General features: G+C 35.7%; 2 protein-coding genes and 1 long non-coding RNA gene across 9 annotated transcripts in view; 2 read left to right on the top strand and 1 right to left on the bottom strand.

Moving 5' to 3' along the window:
• The window catches only part of LOC101243133 (cyclin-dependent kinase 1-like), a 6049-nt gene extending 2675 nt beyond the window's left edge, over window positions 1-3374 (top strand). The window contains exons 4-7 of the mRNA XM_009862145.3: window positions 1728-1898; window positions 2220-2383; window positions 2689-2830; window positions 2995-3374. Of these exons, the coding sequence (XP_009860447.1) occupies window positions 1728-1898; window positions 2220-2383; window positions 2689-2830; window positions 2995-3126 (609 nt within the window). The 3' untranslated portion in view covers window positions 3127-3374. The remainder of the gene's footprint in view (window positions 1-1727; window positions 1899-2219; window positions 2384-2688; window positions 2831-2994) is intronic.
• Window positions 3273-18916, bottom strand: LOC113474755. The gene is made up of 3 exons (XR_003396442.1): window positions 18806-18916; window positions 16355-16360; window positions 3273-3636 (listed from the first exon to the last, which is right to left on the bottom strand). It is a non-coding gene; the product is annotated as an uncharacterized LOC113474755 (long non-coding RNA).
• pax2/5/8-b (transcription factor protein) overlaps window positions 7240-20298 on the top strand; it is a 28882-nt gene continuing 15823 nt past the window's right edge. For 4 of the 7 annotated variants that reach the window (XM_026836900.1, XM_018814209.2, XM_026836901.1 and 1 more), the window contains exon 1: window positions 18824-20245. In XM_026836900.1, the coding sequence (XP_026692701.1) occupies window positions 18886-20245 (1360 nt within the window). In that variant the 5' untranslated portion in view covers window positions 18824-18885. 7 annotated transcript variants of the gene reach the window in all.

Below are 20298 nucleotides of genomic sequence, written 5' to 3'. Positions count from 1 at the left end.
TAACGGACACAAATAGACAGTTGTTCGATTAGCGAAACATCGCTAGTTTCGTCTGCTAGAACTGAGTAAAAGACCGCATCTTTCACCTTGTTCACGATGCATTGCCGAATGCTGCTCTCGTACAAATTAATAATTTCGTTCTGGACTTGCCAACTAATGTAGGTTGCATTACGCGGGGAAGTTTTATGATCTAACAATATTTTATCTCTTTTGTCCCCAATATTGACCTCAATGTTTGACGTCGCGTGCTAACTTTCCCACAACGTGGTCCGAGATTTCTCCCGTTCAGAATAAAGAAACAATAAATCGCTCTAAATTAGTGTCCGAGATTTCTTCCGTTCAGAATAAAGAAACAATAAATCGCTCTAAATTAGTGTCCGAGATTTCTCCCGTTCAGAATAAAGAAACATTATATCGCTCTAAATTAGTGTCCGAGATTTCTCCCGTTCAGAATAAAGAAACATTATATCGCTCTAAATTAGTGTCCGAGATTTCTCCCGTTCAGAATAAAGAAACATTATATCGCTCTAAATTAGTGTCCGAGATTTCTCCCGTTCAGAATAAAGAAACATTATATCGCTCTAAATTAGTGTCCGAGATTTCTCCCGTTCAGAATAAAGAAAGGGGGGGGTTTTCAAGCGAAAAGGGGGGGGTTTTGGAAAAAAATTTTCGCGCCTTACGGCGCGATTGAAACCCCCCCCCTTTTTTTTCCTGGCTGCGCCACTGTATATATATACTTTTTTTACACAAATTTCATAACTTCATTACCAAAACTAATTGGAATGTTTTTAAACGAAAAACGTTACACATACAATTGTTGCGTCACAGCTCATCTTCATCTTTGGTGGCATGTAGTTGCGTTTTTGCATAAAAAAAAACATTTCATAGCCTCCCCGTGTACCGTTCTAAAGTGCAGCTCCTCGTTTGCTTTTTTAGCTTACGTCAAAGTTGCGTTGCATATTAAACTAACAGGCTTTAAAAACAAATAAAATGAAAAATATTCTTCTTCCCATTTAGCATTATAATGATAGGTTCTGGCTCGTTTTCTCTCAGCTGTGCTGCTAACACTTGTTGCGATCGCGAACTATAAGGTTGTCAAAAAAATTGGAAAGTGTAAACTTTTAGGGAATTTAGTCATAAATATTTAGTTAAAGGCACAGAGAATTACTAATGTACAATTCATGCAGACCAGGGTTAAGGAAACTATTGTAAATTAATCGCTATAGTTTCCTGGTTTTTACGTCATAGTAGTCGCCATCTTGAATATCTGCTGTCGTATACGGTTTGTAACAGCCTCTTAACATGATTCGTATTTTTTGTACATACCGTTAATAAAATTAATGATTTAGCAATTAGGCGATTAATTGAAGGCCACATCAAATTTTTGATTTTTTGTTACACCTGTTGCGGTCCACCTCACCACCTTTGGTCGGTGGACCGCGGTCGACGGGTTGGGCACACCTGTTATAGAAAACTAAGAAAAGATCATGATATTTTCATAGACTGTTTTTTTTTCTTGGCGGTATCTTTTGATCACATTTCAACATCGCCTATCTATAGACAAATTTTGATCTTTCATTGCATAGACCCTTCAATTCAAGATTTTAATATATATACATGTTTTGACTCTTGTAATATGTTATAAACTTCATATCTGATTGCCGAATTTCATTCCTTGTCTACTAAATGTCAGTAAGCACATTAATAAAGTTTGTATGTTTTTTTAGAGTTACACATATCAGATTTTGCAAGGCATTACTTATTGCCATTCCCGTCGTGTTCTACATCGAGATATGAAACCACAAAATCTTTTAATTGATCGAAATGGTATAATCAAACTTGCTGACTTTGGTCTTGCACGAGCATTTGGCATTCCAGTCAGAGTCTACACACACGAGGTACCTGTATAATCATAAAAGCACAGTTACCTTTTTCAAACTAATTCTTTAAAATTTGCATTAAGAGAACAATTCAAGATTTATAACAGGTGAGCTATTTTGCCTAGTGCAGTTATATACTGTGCAGTTATATATCAACAATCAGGTGCTCCAATTACTACAGCAATGGTGTACTGTTGTTAATAGAAGCAGCTTCATTGTAACACCTTCTTTTCGCACAGTTCTGCCTACAGCCTAAGTATTGTTGAATTCACCCAATTACCAACCCATTATAACTTTGTGCATCATATTGTAAACAAGTTAGTATCGTTTATACTATAGGTTGTCACCTTGTGGTACCGAGCCCCCGAAGTTTTACTTGGTTCCTCAAGATATTCAACCCCGGTTGATGTGTGGAGCATCGGAACTATTTTTGCAGAGATGGCAACAAAGCGTCCTCTTTTTCATGGCGACTCAGAAATTGATCAGCTGTTTAGGATTTTCCGGTGATTATCTTTTTAACTTTTTGCATCGTTAGTAAACCTGGATTACTGTTAAAAACTTGGCACACAAAATTGAACAAATAGTTCACTTAGAAAATGAGTAAAAAATGAAAACAACCCGTCTAGTTTTTGGTTTAAGAGGGTATTTTAAAGGTAAACTTCACTTACTAATACTACACAGTTTTATGATGGCAGTAAGATTAGTTTAGGCAGAATGTTATGCCCAAGAAAATTATTATTTACATATAAGGGCCAGTGGAATAATTTTTTTGGATAAACTTGACGAAAATTTGAACCACAATTTTTAGTGTGCTTGGAACGCCCACCGATGATATTTGGCCTGGTGTGACACAACTTAAAGATTACAAACAAACGTTTCCGAAGTGGAAGAAGGGATGTTTGAATGACTCTGTCAAAAATCTTGATGAAGATGGAATTGATTTACTCACGGTTTGAAAAACAAATATTTTTGTTTAATCATGTTGTTAAATGTGAAGTGATAAAAAAAAAAATTTGCTACTGGGCTTGAATTAAACCAAAAACATTTGTTTTGATGTTAAGTTATCATGCTTTAGATTTGTGTTATTGATTAAGCTTAAAATTTATTGTTACAGAAATGTCTCGTCTATAATCCTGCTAAACGCATATCTGCTAAAGTAGCATTGTGCCATCCATATTTTGATGACATCGACAAAAAAGCGCTTCCAGGTACACATGTACCATTGGTGCCAAGAATTGCTGGTTGATCACTTTTTCTGTTTCCAAACTCAATGAACTATACCGGTCGCTCTAGTTTATATAAAATCAACTTTAACTGTGCAACCTTGGACAGTTAAGTTGGCTTTTCCCAGCTGTTCTCAAACTATCGCTTTTGTAAATATTATCTTCTTTATTCAAAACCAGCGTCTAATGGCTCCAACTGCCACAGGTTTTCATAAACTTTTCCACCTTTATTGTAGACATTTCTATATCCCAATAAACCGACACCCTCCTATGAATGTATCCTCCTTTGAACACATAAGCTCACAATAGTAGCAGAGACGAGCCTTGGAACCTGTGGAACATCAGAAATTTTAGCGCCAACAAACGTGCCACGATCTCGAACGTTATGATCTGGTTATAAAATATGAAGTTGTGGTTAAGTTGTTATCTGGTTCATTCTGCCTGTTGTGATATACTTGTATCAAAGATTAAGTCATACAAGTCTTCAAATGTCTAATTAAATCGAGATAGACCATGCAAGTCTAAGTACATGGCTTACTGCCTATTCAATACATACGCATTGAAGTAGGGCGCGTGGTACAAGCTATTGAACAGCGTAACTACAAATGGCTCATTAAGAACAACATTTTAGCCTTACCTTTCATCATCGGGACACCGCATACCAGGTGCTTACCTGGGCTGTCATAACTCCGGCGGGAGATTGTTTTGCTTTTTTTTTACGCCCCCATTTAATGATAAAGTAGAGTGGGGAGCATGGGACACTTTGTCAGACGAGACTTTTTTTTTAATTTTATTTTTACGGACCCCCATTTAATGATAATCAGAAATAAGGCTTCATAATTATTCGACAGTATTATCACGACTTTATAAAACGCCCATCAAAGCTGAATACTGTTTTTAAATATTAAAAAATGTAAAATAGAAGCAGTATATTTTGAAAAGGTAAAAAAAATAGTAAGGTGCTAATTTTTAATGCTCGCATAATCATAGTTAAGCCAATGATTTTTTTAGTTTGTGTGTGCGAACGATTAAACTAGTTTCATAGCTTCATACAACAACCTTGAATATTGCGTACAGTTTGATTTTGTCTCGTAAAACTAGTTTTAGTTATGTAAAAAAAACACTGAGATATAAGCATGAAGAAAATAGGAAAGGAATAATATGACTTTAATTTGAGATAAAAACAACAAAAAAATCGGTTTAACGTTATATATATAAAGTTTACATGGCAGAGAAACTAGCACAGCCTGTTAAACTCGGTAGGTTAACTACAAGTTGCAGAATACTGCTAATGCAGATATATTTCAATTTAGAGTCCCATATTCCCCCACATTGTAGTTTTGTATGTTTTCATTGCTAAACTATAGGAGTTTTCCTTTAAATTTAGTAATTTATACCTCAAAGGGTTTTCAACTTTAAGATACTAGTATAACAAAAAGATAATATTTTGAAAATGTATATATTCGAAATTTGGTCATTTGCACTTGGTGATAATTTAAAAGAAGTGGCTTGTGCCAAAAACAGAGTAGTAATGCCCAATTTGTAGCAAAAATAAAAACTTTATCAATAGTTATTATGTAGTTTTGAATGCTCGCTAAATCATAGTAAAGCCGATAAAATTTTGTAGTTTGCGAGTGTGGACGGTTAAACTAGTTTCATAAATACATAAAGGGTACATGGCAAAGAAACTAGCACAGCCGATTATAGTTTCTGTAAACTACAAAGTGCAGAATACTGTTAATGTAAATATATTTTAATTTGATGTTCCATATTTTCCCACATTGTAGTTTTTTTTATATTTTCATTGCCGAACTTTAAAAAGTTTGCTTTGAATTTAATCGTTTATACTTCAGTGGTTATTTAAATATAATATACTGATATAATAGCAGGATAATATGTTGAAAATATATTCAAAATTCATTCACATTGCACTTGATGATTTATGAGCAGTGACTTTGGCAAAAAAAGTGTAAACAGTGCATCTAATTGGTATATAGTACAATGGGGGAAAATGGTACACTTAAGCACGTATTGCCAAACATTTCCAAAATCAAAATAGATTGCGGCTTTTCGGTAACACCACGAATTAGTACTATCATTTCTTTAATAATTGACAACAATTTAATAAAATATAGTAAAACACACGTGGAGGTATTTAGCGATCCGCATAACAAGTGAAAAACTACAAATTCGAAAATTGAAATATATTTGTATTAGCAGTATTCTGCAACTTGTAGTTAACCTACCGCGTTTAACCGGATCTGCTAGATTTTTTGCCATGTAAACTTTATACATAAAACTTTAAACCGATAATTTTTTCATATTGACCCCTGCCTACTTTCCCTATGCACATATCTCAGTTTTTTTACAAAACTAAAACTAGTTTTATCAGACAAAATCAAACTGTACGAAATATTCAAAGATGTTGTAGGAAGCTATGAAACTAGTTTAATCATTCGCACTTGCAAACTACAAAACTTCATCGGATTTAGTAAGAGACTGACGATGCCATTTAGGCGAAATATATTTCTCTATTAATTACTAGTGGTTGGACTTAATTTTTGTTGGTTACGTTTTCGTAGCACCAGATCATTGCTGTATTTCACTATACAAGAACTATATGAACGTCCAACTATATGAACATCAGATCAGGGTCAGATTCGCGGAATTTATTATAAGTAGGCCTATATGTTTATATACGGGCTCTGGTAGGGTATAGATGGACGACTCGTCTTTAGCACATAGCAAAATGTCCAAATATCCTGATCGTGTGTTACATAATTAACAACGGTCTATAGGGATTTTCAGGATATGGTTTTATAATTTTTAAATGTACTTTGTGTACTACCAAAAAGGAAAAGAAAATAGAAATATTTTAAAAAGTAAATCGATAATTTATCCTCCTGGTGGCGCTGTTGTACAACAATTTGTGTAGACTGGTAAAGGTGGGCGTCTGGTACATATATCGTAAAATGTAGATTTGCGAACTACGATTTTCCAATGGCCCAAACCTACAACATTTTGTTTAGGTACCTTATCTGAAGTTGTAGTTACACAATAACGTCAACAAATAATTCACAATTCATGTTGCCGGTAAATAAAAGCACCTACTTTTCATTTTCTTTGTATTGTGTCGATAGACACCTAGATTAGTTCGATAGAAATGTCCTTTTTAAAGGTTAATTTTAAATGGGGCTACTCCGTCCCAAAGTGGCAAATATCATACAGTACAACATTTATTATGGGTGTATATATATCATTGTCGTATTCGTTATCCTTCTCCCTACAGGTACGAACGCTGTCTCCCTTGTTGTATATCGCAGTTAGCATTGTGGGGCCACAATAGAGCGTGATATTATTCTAATGTTGAAAGACGACGAGCTAACGAAAATAGCAGGAACAAGCCATTTGCTGAGCGACACGATGCAGATGGATAGTCAGCGGGAACCATACTATATGCTGTTCCATCTCAGACATACGAACAAACTGCCGCCTAAGAGATGGTATGACTTTAACGCAGTAGAGTCAGCTATACGTCATAGGCATTTTCCCAAGTTTGTATGGAATTTAGTATGCCTATTCCTGTATCGGGTTGGTCGCTATACGAAGCTTTAACGAATGTGATTAGTGCGCTTTGACTCCCACTTGATACTGAACATCAGCTGTCCCGTTATGTAAACCAAATCCAGACAGACATTTTTTAATATCATTGATACGAAAAAGGCGCTCCACGCCGTGCTTATTTGCAATTGGTATTTTTGAATCGTTTGAGTTCCACGGCAGAACAGTTTGAAACGCGCATTCAGAATATTAGTTAAATTATGACGTAGGGGGAAGTCCCATCCTCGAGTGTAAGTTTGAGAAAATGTTTGTAAAACATTGTTGACTGTGAAGTAACTTAGCAAGCGCTCTTATATCTGTCCTATTTAGTAAGTTCAAGTACAAGTGTTTGATAAAAAATAGTAATTCGTCATATAATGTATCGCTTTTGTCATAAAGTTTAAATACAATTATTTTAACGGGTGTTACTAGTTTTGCAAATGTTACGAACAGATTTTATTTAAACCGCAGCACGTCTTTTGTGAAAGGTCTCTTTTGCAGTTTTACGTATCTCTTCGCTTCGTACCCAGAGCGGACCTTAGTACCTGAAAAACCGTCTAAGCAAGCATCGGCATGAGTGGATAGGCGCTTGTTCTTCGTTTTGTTAGAAAGCCGATCTATGTTTGTCAGGCGAACGCAGTTTTTTTCACAACCGAAGCAAAATAACCGTCTATCGCCACAATGGAAACCGAAGCTTGTGGCTCTCTGCATCTCACTGCACAAGAATTAGACGAAGAACGGAATCGTGATCGAGAGGACAATTTGCTTGTCGGGGTTTCTTCATTCCAATTCGGGCGAAAACTGAAAAAATCTCTCGATGTTTCGAAGACTTTCAGCAGGATTGTTCAAAGCGGTGAGCAATTTAAAAATTGTGTTCCTAAATAGTTAAAGTGTATAAATATCCGCCAAATTATGTATTTTAGGTATAGCATAAACTCTACAAAACATTAAGTTTAACTCTTTTATATAAAGTTTAAAATTCATTACTTGTTGCTAATTTTCTTTTTAGCGGCTATTTAATATGTATTTTGCTAAGTTTAAAACTTTCAATTTGTCGTTGTAACTTAATCGCAATCGTTCTGTAAAAATGTCGCCGCTGGCGTTCATGGTTTGCTTCGATCTGTTTAGACATAACGCCATGCAACATTATTGCACAACACACGATTTTATTGATGTTTATATTTATGAATAACCTAACTATTTTTAAAGAATGTTAATATAAAACGGCAGATAAATATTTGATGCAGTTGTCATCACGCTTCTTATCTATTTGGGTTAATCTGCAAGTTGTTATGTATAGGATTGTAGATATTTCAAGTGGTTGTAAAGCAAACTCGCCAAATTGTAAACGAATAAATGTGTATACAGGTTGTTATATCCAAATGATATGTTATGGCTGAAATAGAAAATACATTAACGGGTTTTGTTCAACGTGAAGATAAATGGGAAATAGTTTTAACATAAAATATCTCACAGTAGTAAACCAACGTTCCCATTCCTCACCCTAATGGTTTGTTAGCGAAGAGCTTTAAGATAACTGACAATGTTTACAGACCGACTTTAACTCCCCCTTTGCCGTTACGTCATCGTATCTGCTTTACCTAACCTTTATTATAGAACACAGTGGTTCGCATTCACTTGTAATCTTTAGATTACAAAATTCTGAGCAATAGATACGAAACTAGCTCTCCTGTTTCGTAAAAATACCATTTTCATAAAAAAAGGTGGAGCGCCAATATTTGTTGAAATTTTACAACAAGGCCGCTGGAATCCAGTCGCTGCGGCTACCGAAACAGAAACAGTTGCACCTAACAGGCCTGCTGGCTGATCGCTCAATTTTAAACCTCATCAACCTAAAAAAACATAAATTTTCCAATTTAAAATGTCTGGAATATACCACCCGCACAGTGCAACGTGAACAATCAGACGGAATGGTTTTGTTTATAGGAGACACCGAATTGCTTTCAACTTTATTAAGTCATTAATGGTTGCATCCCTCTGTTGTATATAGTCGGGGGGGAAAGATTGCTTACTTTTTTAAATCTTATAAATAGGAAAAAATATATTATTCCCTAATATACAGTGGGGTGGGGGAAGATGGGACACCTTTTACCTCTATTTTCTCGTCTCATTTAGTGGTAAACAAAGAACATTTGAAGAATTATAAAACCATATTCTCACGACTCCCATAGACCGTTGCTTATTGTTTAAAACGTGATCAGGATATTTAGATATAATGTGCTAAAGGTGTCCCATCTCCCCCCCCCCCACTATATAATATAGATATATACGATTACAGATGTTATGTTTTAAGAATCGCCGTTAAACAGGCACAAAATGTTTTTAATAGCTGATAAATTGCCTAATGGTAAAATGTGTTAAACTTAAATGCTCGCTGAATCTTACGATGGGATAAGTTGGGACACCCTTATAAACCTTTTACCAATCTTGATTAGTTAATGGACGATTACAAATGTTCCAGTATGATCAGCATATAGTAGGGTATGGGAAGATGGGACACTTTGTCAGACGAGACTTATTTTAATTTTCTTTTCACGGACCCCTATTTAATGATAACCAGAAAAATAATGTTACAGAATTATTCGACAGTATTCTCACTTCATTATTTTATAAAACGCGCGTCAAAGCCGATTACTGGTTTTAAATAATGAAAAAAACTATGTAAAATAGGAACAATATTTATTAAACAAGTAAACAAGTAAAAATCCGAAATATTAAGATGCTAATTTCGAACATTTGATAATAGAGCCGTTGAAAATACCAAGTAATCCAACCCAGCATTGTTATGTAGGTAAAAGACAAATTGAACGCCAGTTTGTGCCTAAAATAACACAGGAGGTATAGGAAGAGTGCATGTTTTTCAGAAAGTTGAACGGAAACTTGGACTTAAATAAAATTTAAAGAATGGATAGTCTAAATATTAAGCGTTATTTGTTTTCTGTATTAAAAAGTTGAAAGTCAAAAACGAGATTTAGAAGCGGTGAATTTGTGCCATTTTGGTCATTTAATAAGAGTAATTTTATATTTTTTAGCAAAGAATGTTGGATACGGTAAATACAAGCTATTTTACGCCTTCCTATAAAAAAATCGCACACAAAACTCTAAAAAGTTCGTTTAGTTCATTGCAAAAGTCACCGATTTTACTCGATTTTGGAAAAAAAGACAAGTTGCAGAATACTGCTAATGTAAATATATATTAATTTGGTGTTCAATCTTCCCCACATTGTAGCTTTTTTACCTTTTTATTGCCAAACTTTAAAGGGTTTGCTTTTAATTCAATAATTTATACCCCAGGGGTTATTCAAATACAATATAATGATAAAATAACAAAACAAAATATATAGAAAATATATTCGAAATTCAGTCATTTGCGCTTGGAGTTAATTTATAAGAAGTGGCTGGAACGTTTGTGCCAAAAATGTTAACTTTATTATTAGTTGTTTTAATATTTTTCTGTAACTACAATTTGATCTGCATTTATAGGATACAATATTTATATTGATGTTCGAACAATACCAATTTTCATAAAATAATACATATAGTAGGGTGGGGGAAGATGGGACACCTTTAGCACATAATATCTAAATATCCTAATCGTGTTTTAAACAATAACTAACGGTCAATGGGAGCCATGTGCATTTAGTTTAATAGTTTCTTGAATGTTCTTTGTTTACTACTACACAGGGCGAGAAAATAGAGGTAAAAGGTGTCCCGTCTTCCCCCACCTTACTGTATATGTATATATAATATCTTTAGCAGAAGGGCAAATGTAAAAATGTTTAAATCTGATTTTCAATGCGTAACAGTATTATTTCGGGTTATTCATATGTATTACTAATAATGAATACACCTATTAATTATTTTTATAAAAATTTTAAATGTGATTTTGAAAGTGTACAATAGTTTTTCTCGAGTACTCGTAATAACTTTTATTTATTAATTAATACAAAGGCATTTTGGATAGGCTATCTTTCCCCGTCATATATTTATTATTTTCCAACTTTGTCTTTTATTCTTCTTTTGTAAATTAAATGAGAAAATTTCTATAGCGAATAATTAAGAATGTATAGGTTTATAAGTGATCGCCTGGCCACTCTATTCACATAACCTTAGTGCACTTTAGCATATTAGATTATTACTATGTCGGCATGGTGATCGTGCTCTCTTTCGCTTCATTTACTGGAATAAGAAAACTCTATATAATACAACTGCTTAGAACAGAATAAAAAAACATAACAGAACTAAACGCTACATGTTTAATGTTCAATTTGTTTCATGCATCAGCAGCATATTTTGGCATAATTAGATTCATAGAATAATAAATACTGCGCGTTGCATGTAAAGTTTTGCATAAGAAATTAAGTTATTTAATATTATTCAGGTATAACTCCAATATCTATAAGCGAATTCATTCCTTCGTCCCCACCGCTTACTCCACCAAGCTACCACAAAGATGATCAACGCATGAACAACACAGCTTCTTTCACAATGATTGCATCATCAACACCACACGTTTCGTCACCAGCAATGATGTCATCGTTTTCAGTCGGTAGCTCCATTGTCACGGTTTCTCCGGCATCATCAGCTCACACGGAGCATTCACTTTCTCCGCGTAATGGGAATGAGCAAGCTCCGGAATACAGGGATCGCTCATCTCCAGAAGCCATGGATATGACTTGCCACGTGACTCACACCAATAATGAGCAGGCGATTCGCTCCAATGTGGTAAGAACCTCGCGAACTAAAAACAATAATGACTTATTCTCGCACGACAGGAAACTATTTATAGATTTATAACACTGCTGTTCCATTCATAGCTGTATTTACTTCTACATGCTAGATATTGTAACCAAGCAAATATCTTTATTTAGGAATCCAATCCGCAAGCATCAACTTCGGGTTTTCCGTTGATTCAAAGTCAAGATATTCTACCAGCACCTCTGCTCTTCAGTTCCACAAGCGACCATTATTCATCGGCTCACCAGCAACATCTAACTCCGCAATTTTCTGATGATCTTAATAACAATCTAATGCGTCAGCAAGAGCAGCAGAATGGCAGAATGCAAATCACAGATCACCAGCCTATTTCCTACGAACCCTTACAAGCTGTGACGTCAGAGCACCTTGTAGATCGCCATGTCAATGACCACGAACGTCTGTTACTTCTTTCGCAAATGAGCACAGTTACACAAAATTTGACCAACGGTACTATGTCGTATCTCACAGAAATGTCTACATCGCAGCAGATGCCTACCATTGGAACTTCAGAGTTGGTGATTCATCCACCTGGTGTAATTCATGCAACACCGTCAAGCGAAGATAACGTGCAGACCATGACCCCAATTTATATCCCAATGCAAAATGGTTCTCTGCAGGTATAGCTTATATTCTACAGTTCTACACTTATTCAGAGTAATATAAAATCAAGATATTGTGGATTTAAAGCTCTATGTTCGTGTATGCCTTGAAGAAACTGACAAAACCCTTGAGTTGTTTATTTAAAAACTTTAAGTCACTTGCTCTAAGCACCGAACATGCGTGGAGCATTAAGCTTGTAAAATAAATAGATAAAATATTTATTTTACTTTTCAAACTCTGTCCTATAAGTTCATTTTATTTACGAATGACTGAAATACAAAATATAAACGTCGTAAAACAATTAAGGACAACGGCAGAAAGATTTAGCAAAAAGCAAACATTTTTAGGCGTTTCATATATATATTTAGTCACTGCCTTTCGATACCCAACATGCAAATGCTGCAATGGCTGCCGCTCAGATTGCAAACATCACAGGAATGGCACAACAGCATCAACAGGTGAATGTGGTTGGTATATATATTTATTGAACCAGTGGAAACGTTCATGTTATAAACCAAAACTGTGTGCATTTTGTGGGCGGCCTTTACACCAAAAACAAGTAGTCAAAAAAATATATAGAAAAATGGTAACTATTGTTCCACAAACGTGGTAACTCAAAAGCTAACACGTGGTGCAATATATTCGTGTTAAAGCTTCTTACCACAAGAGGTAAAAATAAGTTTTATTATTTAAGCTTATTTTGTGTACCAATACAAATAGCAGGGTGGGGGAAGATGGGATTGGGGTAAGACGGAACTTTAAAAAAGAAACCTGTGTAAAGTATTCAAATTCGGTATAGTGAACGAATAGGCACTTGGAGATAAATTATAAAAACTGGCCTATGCGAAATATAGTGTAGCAATACCCAACATATAGCAAAACTATAAACTTTAATAAGAGTTATTATAATTTTGTTATTACATATATGTTTAACATTGATTTTCATAGCGTACAAATTATATGTTGTGTTATTTGCATGTATTTATAAAATAAAACTCATTTACATTCCCGTCTTACCCCGCATGTTTTCGAATTGGTAAATACCTCTCGTGTGTTTTAATAAATATTTTTTGGATTGTTGTAAATTAATAAAAGTGTGATAGTACAATCCTGGTATCCCCCCAAACGTTCATATGTTTGAGTTTGAAAATATTTGGCAATATGTACTTGAAGGTCGCGTCTTAAACTCATTATACTATATTTATGAATAATCATTTATTTTTATGAGTTAAGTGTTTTATTTATTCTGTTAAAACTAGCCATAAAGCATATCCGTGCTTCGTTAACAGTTATAACATGTTACACAAAAGTATAAAGTTTTATATTTTCAGCACCCCAATAATGAATATCAAACAACTGAACTGGACCAGCAGGGCGCTATGCAAGAAAGCAAAAAACAGCTGAGTCAGCAAGGAGGCAACGGGAAGAAACAGTTAAAGTCAAGAAGTAACGGAAGCTATAGATCGAGTGAGTTAAACATTTATTGTCAATATAATGTCATGGCGTTGTTATGATTTGTACTTGTGTTTACAAATTGTCCCATGAGAAAGTTACAGATAAACAAACTAAACAACTATACCTATATGATATGACGAACTGAGACACCTAGAGTTTCTTTAGGGATTAACAACGAAAGGTTTCATATTTTTATATTACGTAAATTTTACCAAATTTGTGAAACCGGTTGCTTTGGTGACAAGTAGGTCCGTGGGACCGCAAATGTATTTTGTATTACATTTAACGAATGCAATGAGCCGACAAGTAAGCGGGCATTCACGCGAAGAAATCGGATCCATTCTACGACACAGTGCAAATAGAGATGTGTAGAAAAATGCGGGTTGTTCATTACTTTATTTAGTTCAGATTTAAAACTTGGCGGATGTTTTACCCAATTCATTGCAGTACAAAAATTACACGTGTGTTGGCACCAGGGTTATCATTTGGTCGAGAATCACGGTTTAGATTGTGGGATAAGTCGCACCACAGCGCATGGAATAACATGGGTTTAAACCCCACCCGTTATTCTGCGCATTTCATCGGCAGCGAACCGTGGACCATAATCCTAGGTTTCTTACGTCATAAACCCACCATATGCGACTTTTCTTGTCTTAAAATCGGGCAGAGGCGTTCTAAAACAACAACATCATTGCGAAGAGTGGGCGGATTTTATAATGTCGCTTTGGTTATATCTCAACCAGCACCCTTCTGAATGTATATGTGACTCCTTTCAGAGCAACTTTATTATCCTGGCAAGATACTATCGGATGCCGTACATTTAGGTTTCAGGACCTAGTAAAACACATTGCATTATGTCATGTGATAAGAGGTAAAGATCTCGACACCCTGAAGAACTCGTATTTATGTGTTTGCTGGGAACGATGTATCAATTTTAATAGTATAGCTCTTTCTTTCGACATAGGTATTGAAGCTTTTGGCGCCAAAGTAATCCACCGTAACTTAATAGCAATATCACATTATAAGTAACATGTACTCTGTAGGCTACATGGTTGCACACGCCCGTGTTTCTTATATATATCTGCAAGAATGGATTTGACTTTGTCTTCGCAGATTTGTATTTTAGGATATTGCAAAAATACTATTCAGTGTATACACCTAGGCAAATTAATATTCAACCTGTGAATACCTACTATTTTTATAACAAACGTAGGGCTTGTGTAAGTAAAGTTTTTACGAAAAGAGTGACTTTATTACGTCATGCATAGATTATCGCTGATACCGCTGACAAGTGAAAGTCATGAATTAGCAGACTGAATGTCACAGTAGTGTTCTCAGTATTGAATACTTTTCACACGTGTTGTGTCAGTCAACGACGGCTATTCAATACCTGTAATTATAGTCGTAACTCTCCTGGTTTCAATTTTTCGGTATACGCTCTGGAAGTCATAAGGAACCGATCGCTCGTCAATGGCGGGGACGGTAGATTGCCCTTCCGTAGCGAGGCCCCGTCACAAGACTCATAATAAACCTTACAAGATTGCTAGAGCGCATCTGAGGGAAATTACCCGACTTTCACACGTGGTATATTGATAATATCGCATCAAACCCTAGTAACTAAATGTTAAAGCAAAACGTTTATCCAATACTTTTATTTAAGTTTGTTGCATTTACTTTTATTAATTGAAATTAAATTTGATTAGATCATTGCATTGCCTCTGCTTAAGTAAAGGACTTTGCATGGAGATTGTAGCACCCTAGCATTTAGAAAATCTCATTTTACCCCGATTGGTATTTTTTTGTGTTCAAGCTTTAAAATTTCCGATGATTCACGAATTTTTCCCACATTCTTGGTTACTCAAACTGTAAACAGCCCCAGCTCAAATTACGTCATGCTTGGTTGCCAAGCGACGCCACACAACTGCACGCACTTCGTTCCGTCTGATCGCGCGCGTTGAGAAATGGAACGAATTGGGGTCGGGGTCGAATTTATTTTGACTTTTCCTATGGTTGTTAATAAAGATTTTATATTTTGCAACAATTTTATAATCTTTCTATTATATTCTTTTATAAAAGTTATACGTTACAGCTATAGTGTTTGTTCTCTGATTGTGTAATATAGTTAGTGCAAATTCACAGAAGGGTTCGACCGATCTTTAATATTTAAGTCCGTCTGACAGGTCTTTACCCCATCTCAACTGCAGCGTAAACTTACGCTCAACCCTGTTTGACGTCGTTGGTTACGGTGGTTGGGGTCATGTCGAACCCGTCACGTTTCGTTAAACAATTCCGAGCTCCCCCATCACTATATACACCTACCTCACCCACCTCATTCTCATAATCCTGGTGGAAGCACGCAATGCCGCGAAGCTTGCAAATTGGTTTTCTTCACTCTGTGTCGTTGGCATTTTCATGCATTTAATTTTTTTTCAGACGGACTTAAATCACAGAGACGGACCTAAATCAGTTTTTAAACGTTCGATTATATACAAAGCGAGTTTTTTTTTAAAAAACACAGTATACATAATAAACACACTTTATTAAATCCTCTATTAAATTTGAAAAAAAAACGTCACTGTTATCATGCTCTAAGGTAAAGAATACGATATATTTATGTTAATTTCGGTTTGAGAATGCTTGATTTTCTTTATACTGAATACTATTGTGCGGATTATTACAAACAGCACAGCATCGCTAATTTTCACGGAATCACATATTTTCACACACTTGTGAAGCTCATCTGCACCACGGCAACCTAAGCCCCAGTGACGTCATCGCATACCCCGCTAACCCACCCGTGTCGTTTCACCCCACCACGGTTTCCTGAGTTTCTGTTTACGGTTACCTGAATTTCGGAATGACGAGAGCTCGTTACTTAATGATGCGGCACGGTTTCGAAGTAAATACGGCAAACATGAATCTGTTGTGCACAAAGCGTATTACTGTACCGATTTATAAACTTTGTTTTTAGTTTTGTTACGACTGTGACGCCAAGATATTATGTAGTCTTAATTTTAAACATATCTCTAAAATTTCCATCACTTAAACATTTAATGGTACAATATTCCGAGGGGCAACCGGTGAATTTACAAAATCAACTCTTTAACACCGCAAGTGTAAGAATCAGTGGCGCAGTTCGCCCACAATGTACGCCAGAGAGCAAACTGGAATTTGATAAATAAAAACATTTATTCTGCTTTAGGCTAATCATGATTTGGAACAACGTTTATCTAAAAGTGTTAAAACTAAACATAAACACACATATTGAATAAAACCATGATCAGTATTTTTTAAGACAAGCACTTGGTCTAAAGATTACGATTGGTTTATAAGTCGATATTTATTCTTTAGTTTTTTATCCATTGTGGCTCTTGGTTGTTTAAGGGGGTGCTGAACTTGATCGGTTTACTTGTAACTGGCGATGTTGATGAACCAAGCGGCAAAGAGGTTGATGTAAGATGATGGAGACAAACTTCCAAAAAATAGTTTGTTAGATGCTGTGTGGTCCCGTATCAGAAATGGAATTGTGATTATGAAACGTTATGTCCGTATTCGGCAAAACCAAAATTGTTTTTTTGTAACCCCCAGCACGGTTGGTTACTATTGTATGAATCTTGTCAGGCGTAAAGGCGGGATTCCATAGCTTAAAGCCTTTCATCAGTCCGTATCCCACATACACTCAATCCCCGTGTGTTTGTGTTTTATTGTCCGCAGTACTTGTTTCTTTCAATGCTGTTTGCTTGAATGAATTTTCCTTACCCCTGGTTGTCTGGCTTTATTTAGCCATCTTCAGGTACGTCATAATGGCTGTTTCTTCGCTTTCTCTCATTCTTTTCTGCTTGGTTGGTTTCCGGGTATGGTGCGTGATTCGTCTCGGTCGTTTGAACTGCTCGCTTCGTTGCGCGCGGTGCGTTTGCTTTCTATCTTTATTGCGTGTGCGGCACAAACAATAACCGCTCCGTGAGACGCAGCACGCCTCACTGATTTAACTATTGTGTCAAGTGGAACGAAACTACAGGGCACTTTTAATGCTTGTAAAAATGTAAGTCAGTTTCGCCAAAGAAAATACTCGGAATATACTAAGCAAAATAATTTTGTTAAAAGACATAGCTGGCGATTTCAGTCACGAACGACGTGCCACCATCGCAAATTCTAAATAGAGGTTGTTGAATTTTCGCGCTAAAACGCGACTGGCCTGGGGTTCAATGATGCGATACGTTGCGTGATAGAAGAGATGCCAGATATATTGTACAGGTTGGCGAAAGAACTGATGTAGCAGGTTAATATTATGAAATTATATGAATATCCTAATAAATTAATGAACAGAAGAAATCAGTCAAATATTCATATACAAATAAATAACTCAGCCTTGTATGAAAGGTATTTTGTCACTTAATACCAGTCAGAAAACATGAGAGTTGCTTAATGTGGTAATACCCTACATTGCTCTGTGGTAATAACCTATATTGTTCTTAATGTTCCTACAGGCAGTTTTGGTAAGGTTTTAGACTTTTAGTATAGCGATATATACTGCTAGTGCCATGTATATTATTCTATGTAAAAGCAGGAACAACGCCTCAGTTTCATAAAAACTTCAACTTACTGACTGTACCAACTTATTGACTGTAAAAAAAATGTTAGAAAAAAATTAGTAACGAAAAATTAGATATCTATTTCCCACTGGCACGATTTTTTCCGAAACTGTACGAACAGAAGTAGTCTTGAAGCAGCCTCGGGGCGTTCGAGTTTCAATATTTAGTCAGATTCCCTCAAAAAGGCAAAAGATTGAAATTTTAGCTTGGTTAGTGTATAATTTTATCACAGGTAATCGGAAATATAGAATGCCAGTCAAGTTTCATGTTATTTCAGTGCAATTGCTGTAGACATGTTCCATCTGTAGCGCAATTATGCGATGGTGCGCTTGATTAAACTTTCTTGGTTGACTGCACAATAATCAACGAAGCGAATTGTTTCGCTTTGCTGCACGCGTGACCATGAACAGGAAAGATTTAAATCGACAGTGAGCTATTCCTGTTGCCATTAGTGTTATTAAACGTTAGTACCATTACATACGTATCATATCAACGAAAATAATAGGCTATTTATAAATATAAATTACACAAAACCGTCCATGGTCCATGCATTATAGTCATATTCTGTTCTCAAAACAAATTCTTTATGTGCACATTTATACTATACATTGCAAAGCATTTCTTGATTTAGTTTTGACTATTTACAAACTGTCACGCAAAATCCTACAGTTTTTACTTCTTGATATAGAATCTGAAAGCTTCAGGATAAGTTTACTGTTTTTAAAGAAAATATGTTTGGTGTATGTTTGCTACGGAATGTTTAATGGTCTTTCAAAATCAAGGGACCTTTATGTTAATCTACTAAATCAAGCACAAGCAGATTCAATATTTCCATTTCAAGTCTTCTTTAAACCCTTAACTTACATTCCTACAAAAGTCCTTTCAGAAACAGAAACCGGGTGTGAGGAAGCCTTTGATTTCACCTCTGAATCTATTATTTCACTTGACGCTGTGCAAGCACTTTCAGGAGTTATAAAACGCCGTGAAATTCGTTTTAGTAATTGGAAAGTCTCTGAAGATGAGAGCAATGTTACTATGGTTTTGAATTGGCAAAAAAATAAGGAAAATAACGCTGATTCAAAAGTAGATCAACAAAAGAAAAAGTTAGATTCATACACTAAAAAAAACGATATTGTGTTTATTGATGGTTGTAAAGGTTTGAAAATGTCTGAAAAACAAACTTTAAACGTAGATGCCGATTCACAGATTGTTATTGAAAATGATAAAGAAATTACTCCAGAAATGGCAGAGATAGCAAAGGCCACTGTTAAACGGAGTGCTGCAGAAAGTGATAACTCGCATTTGCCAAAAGTTCTTAAGCAGGAAGATATTTTGGAAAACACTCAACCCAAAACGAATGAGCTTTTGCTTACTGTTGATCAAGCAGGGAATGCTAATGACCATGATCATGAAAAACAAATGTTGGAACTTGTTGATGCGGCAGCTCATGCAACATCCTATACAGAGGAAGTAGTGGTACAAGAAGATGCTAAAACTAACACTGACATTGATAATAGCTCCACTGGCATTTTAGGAGATTTATCTAACCTTGGTAGTGATACCACAAATGGTCCGGTGCAAATTGTGGTGGAGCAAGGTGATATTAAAGGAGATTACCTGGACCAGGAGGACTACCAGATTGATACCAGCAGTGTAGAGCCAGAACCACAACAGACCAATACTGCAACGGTGGCTGCTCCACAAGGAGTAAACCCTTCTATGATGAGTAATCTTCTCCACACAGCTGCTGCTGTTGCTGCTTCACAAAATGCAGCAGCAGCTACTGTTCAAGTGATCCCGGGGCAAGCTGCTGGTACAATACAACTTGTTCCAGCAGCAGATGTTCAAAAAACTCGGGAAATGATGGCTGCTGGCTTGTCGCCACAAAGTGTTAATCAGTCCGGTGAGGAAAGTGGGAAGCCATCTAATCAACCTGTGTTTACCTACTTGGTTACTAGTCAAGGCACACTTATTGCAGCACATGCCAGTGATGGTAGTGAGTTGATATCCGGTTCAAATGGAACAAAACCTAAAAGAAAAAACACTGGCAGGGGTCGGAGATTAAGTAAAAATTCCAAGTCCATTGTAGCAAAAGAAGAAGTTGGCAGTGAAGATGGTACTTTAAAATAGATTTAAAAAATCTTGGTTTACATTTTAAATTAAATTACA

The sequence above is a fragment of the Ciona intestinalis genome, chromosome 12 (genome assembly GCF_000224145.3).
Source record: "Ciona intestinalis chromosome 12, KH, whole genome shotgun sequence".
NCBI classification, from domain to species: Eukaryota; Metazoa; Chordata; class Ascidiacea; order Phlebobranchia; family Cionidae; genus Ciona; species Ciona intestinalis.
Note: the sequence above shows the minus strand (reverse complement) of the source record. Positions and strands in the feature narration are given on the sequence as shown.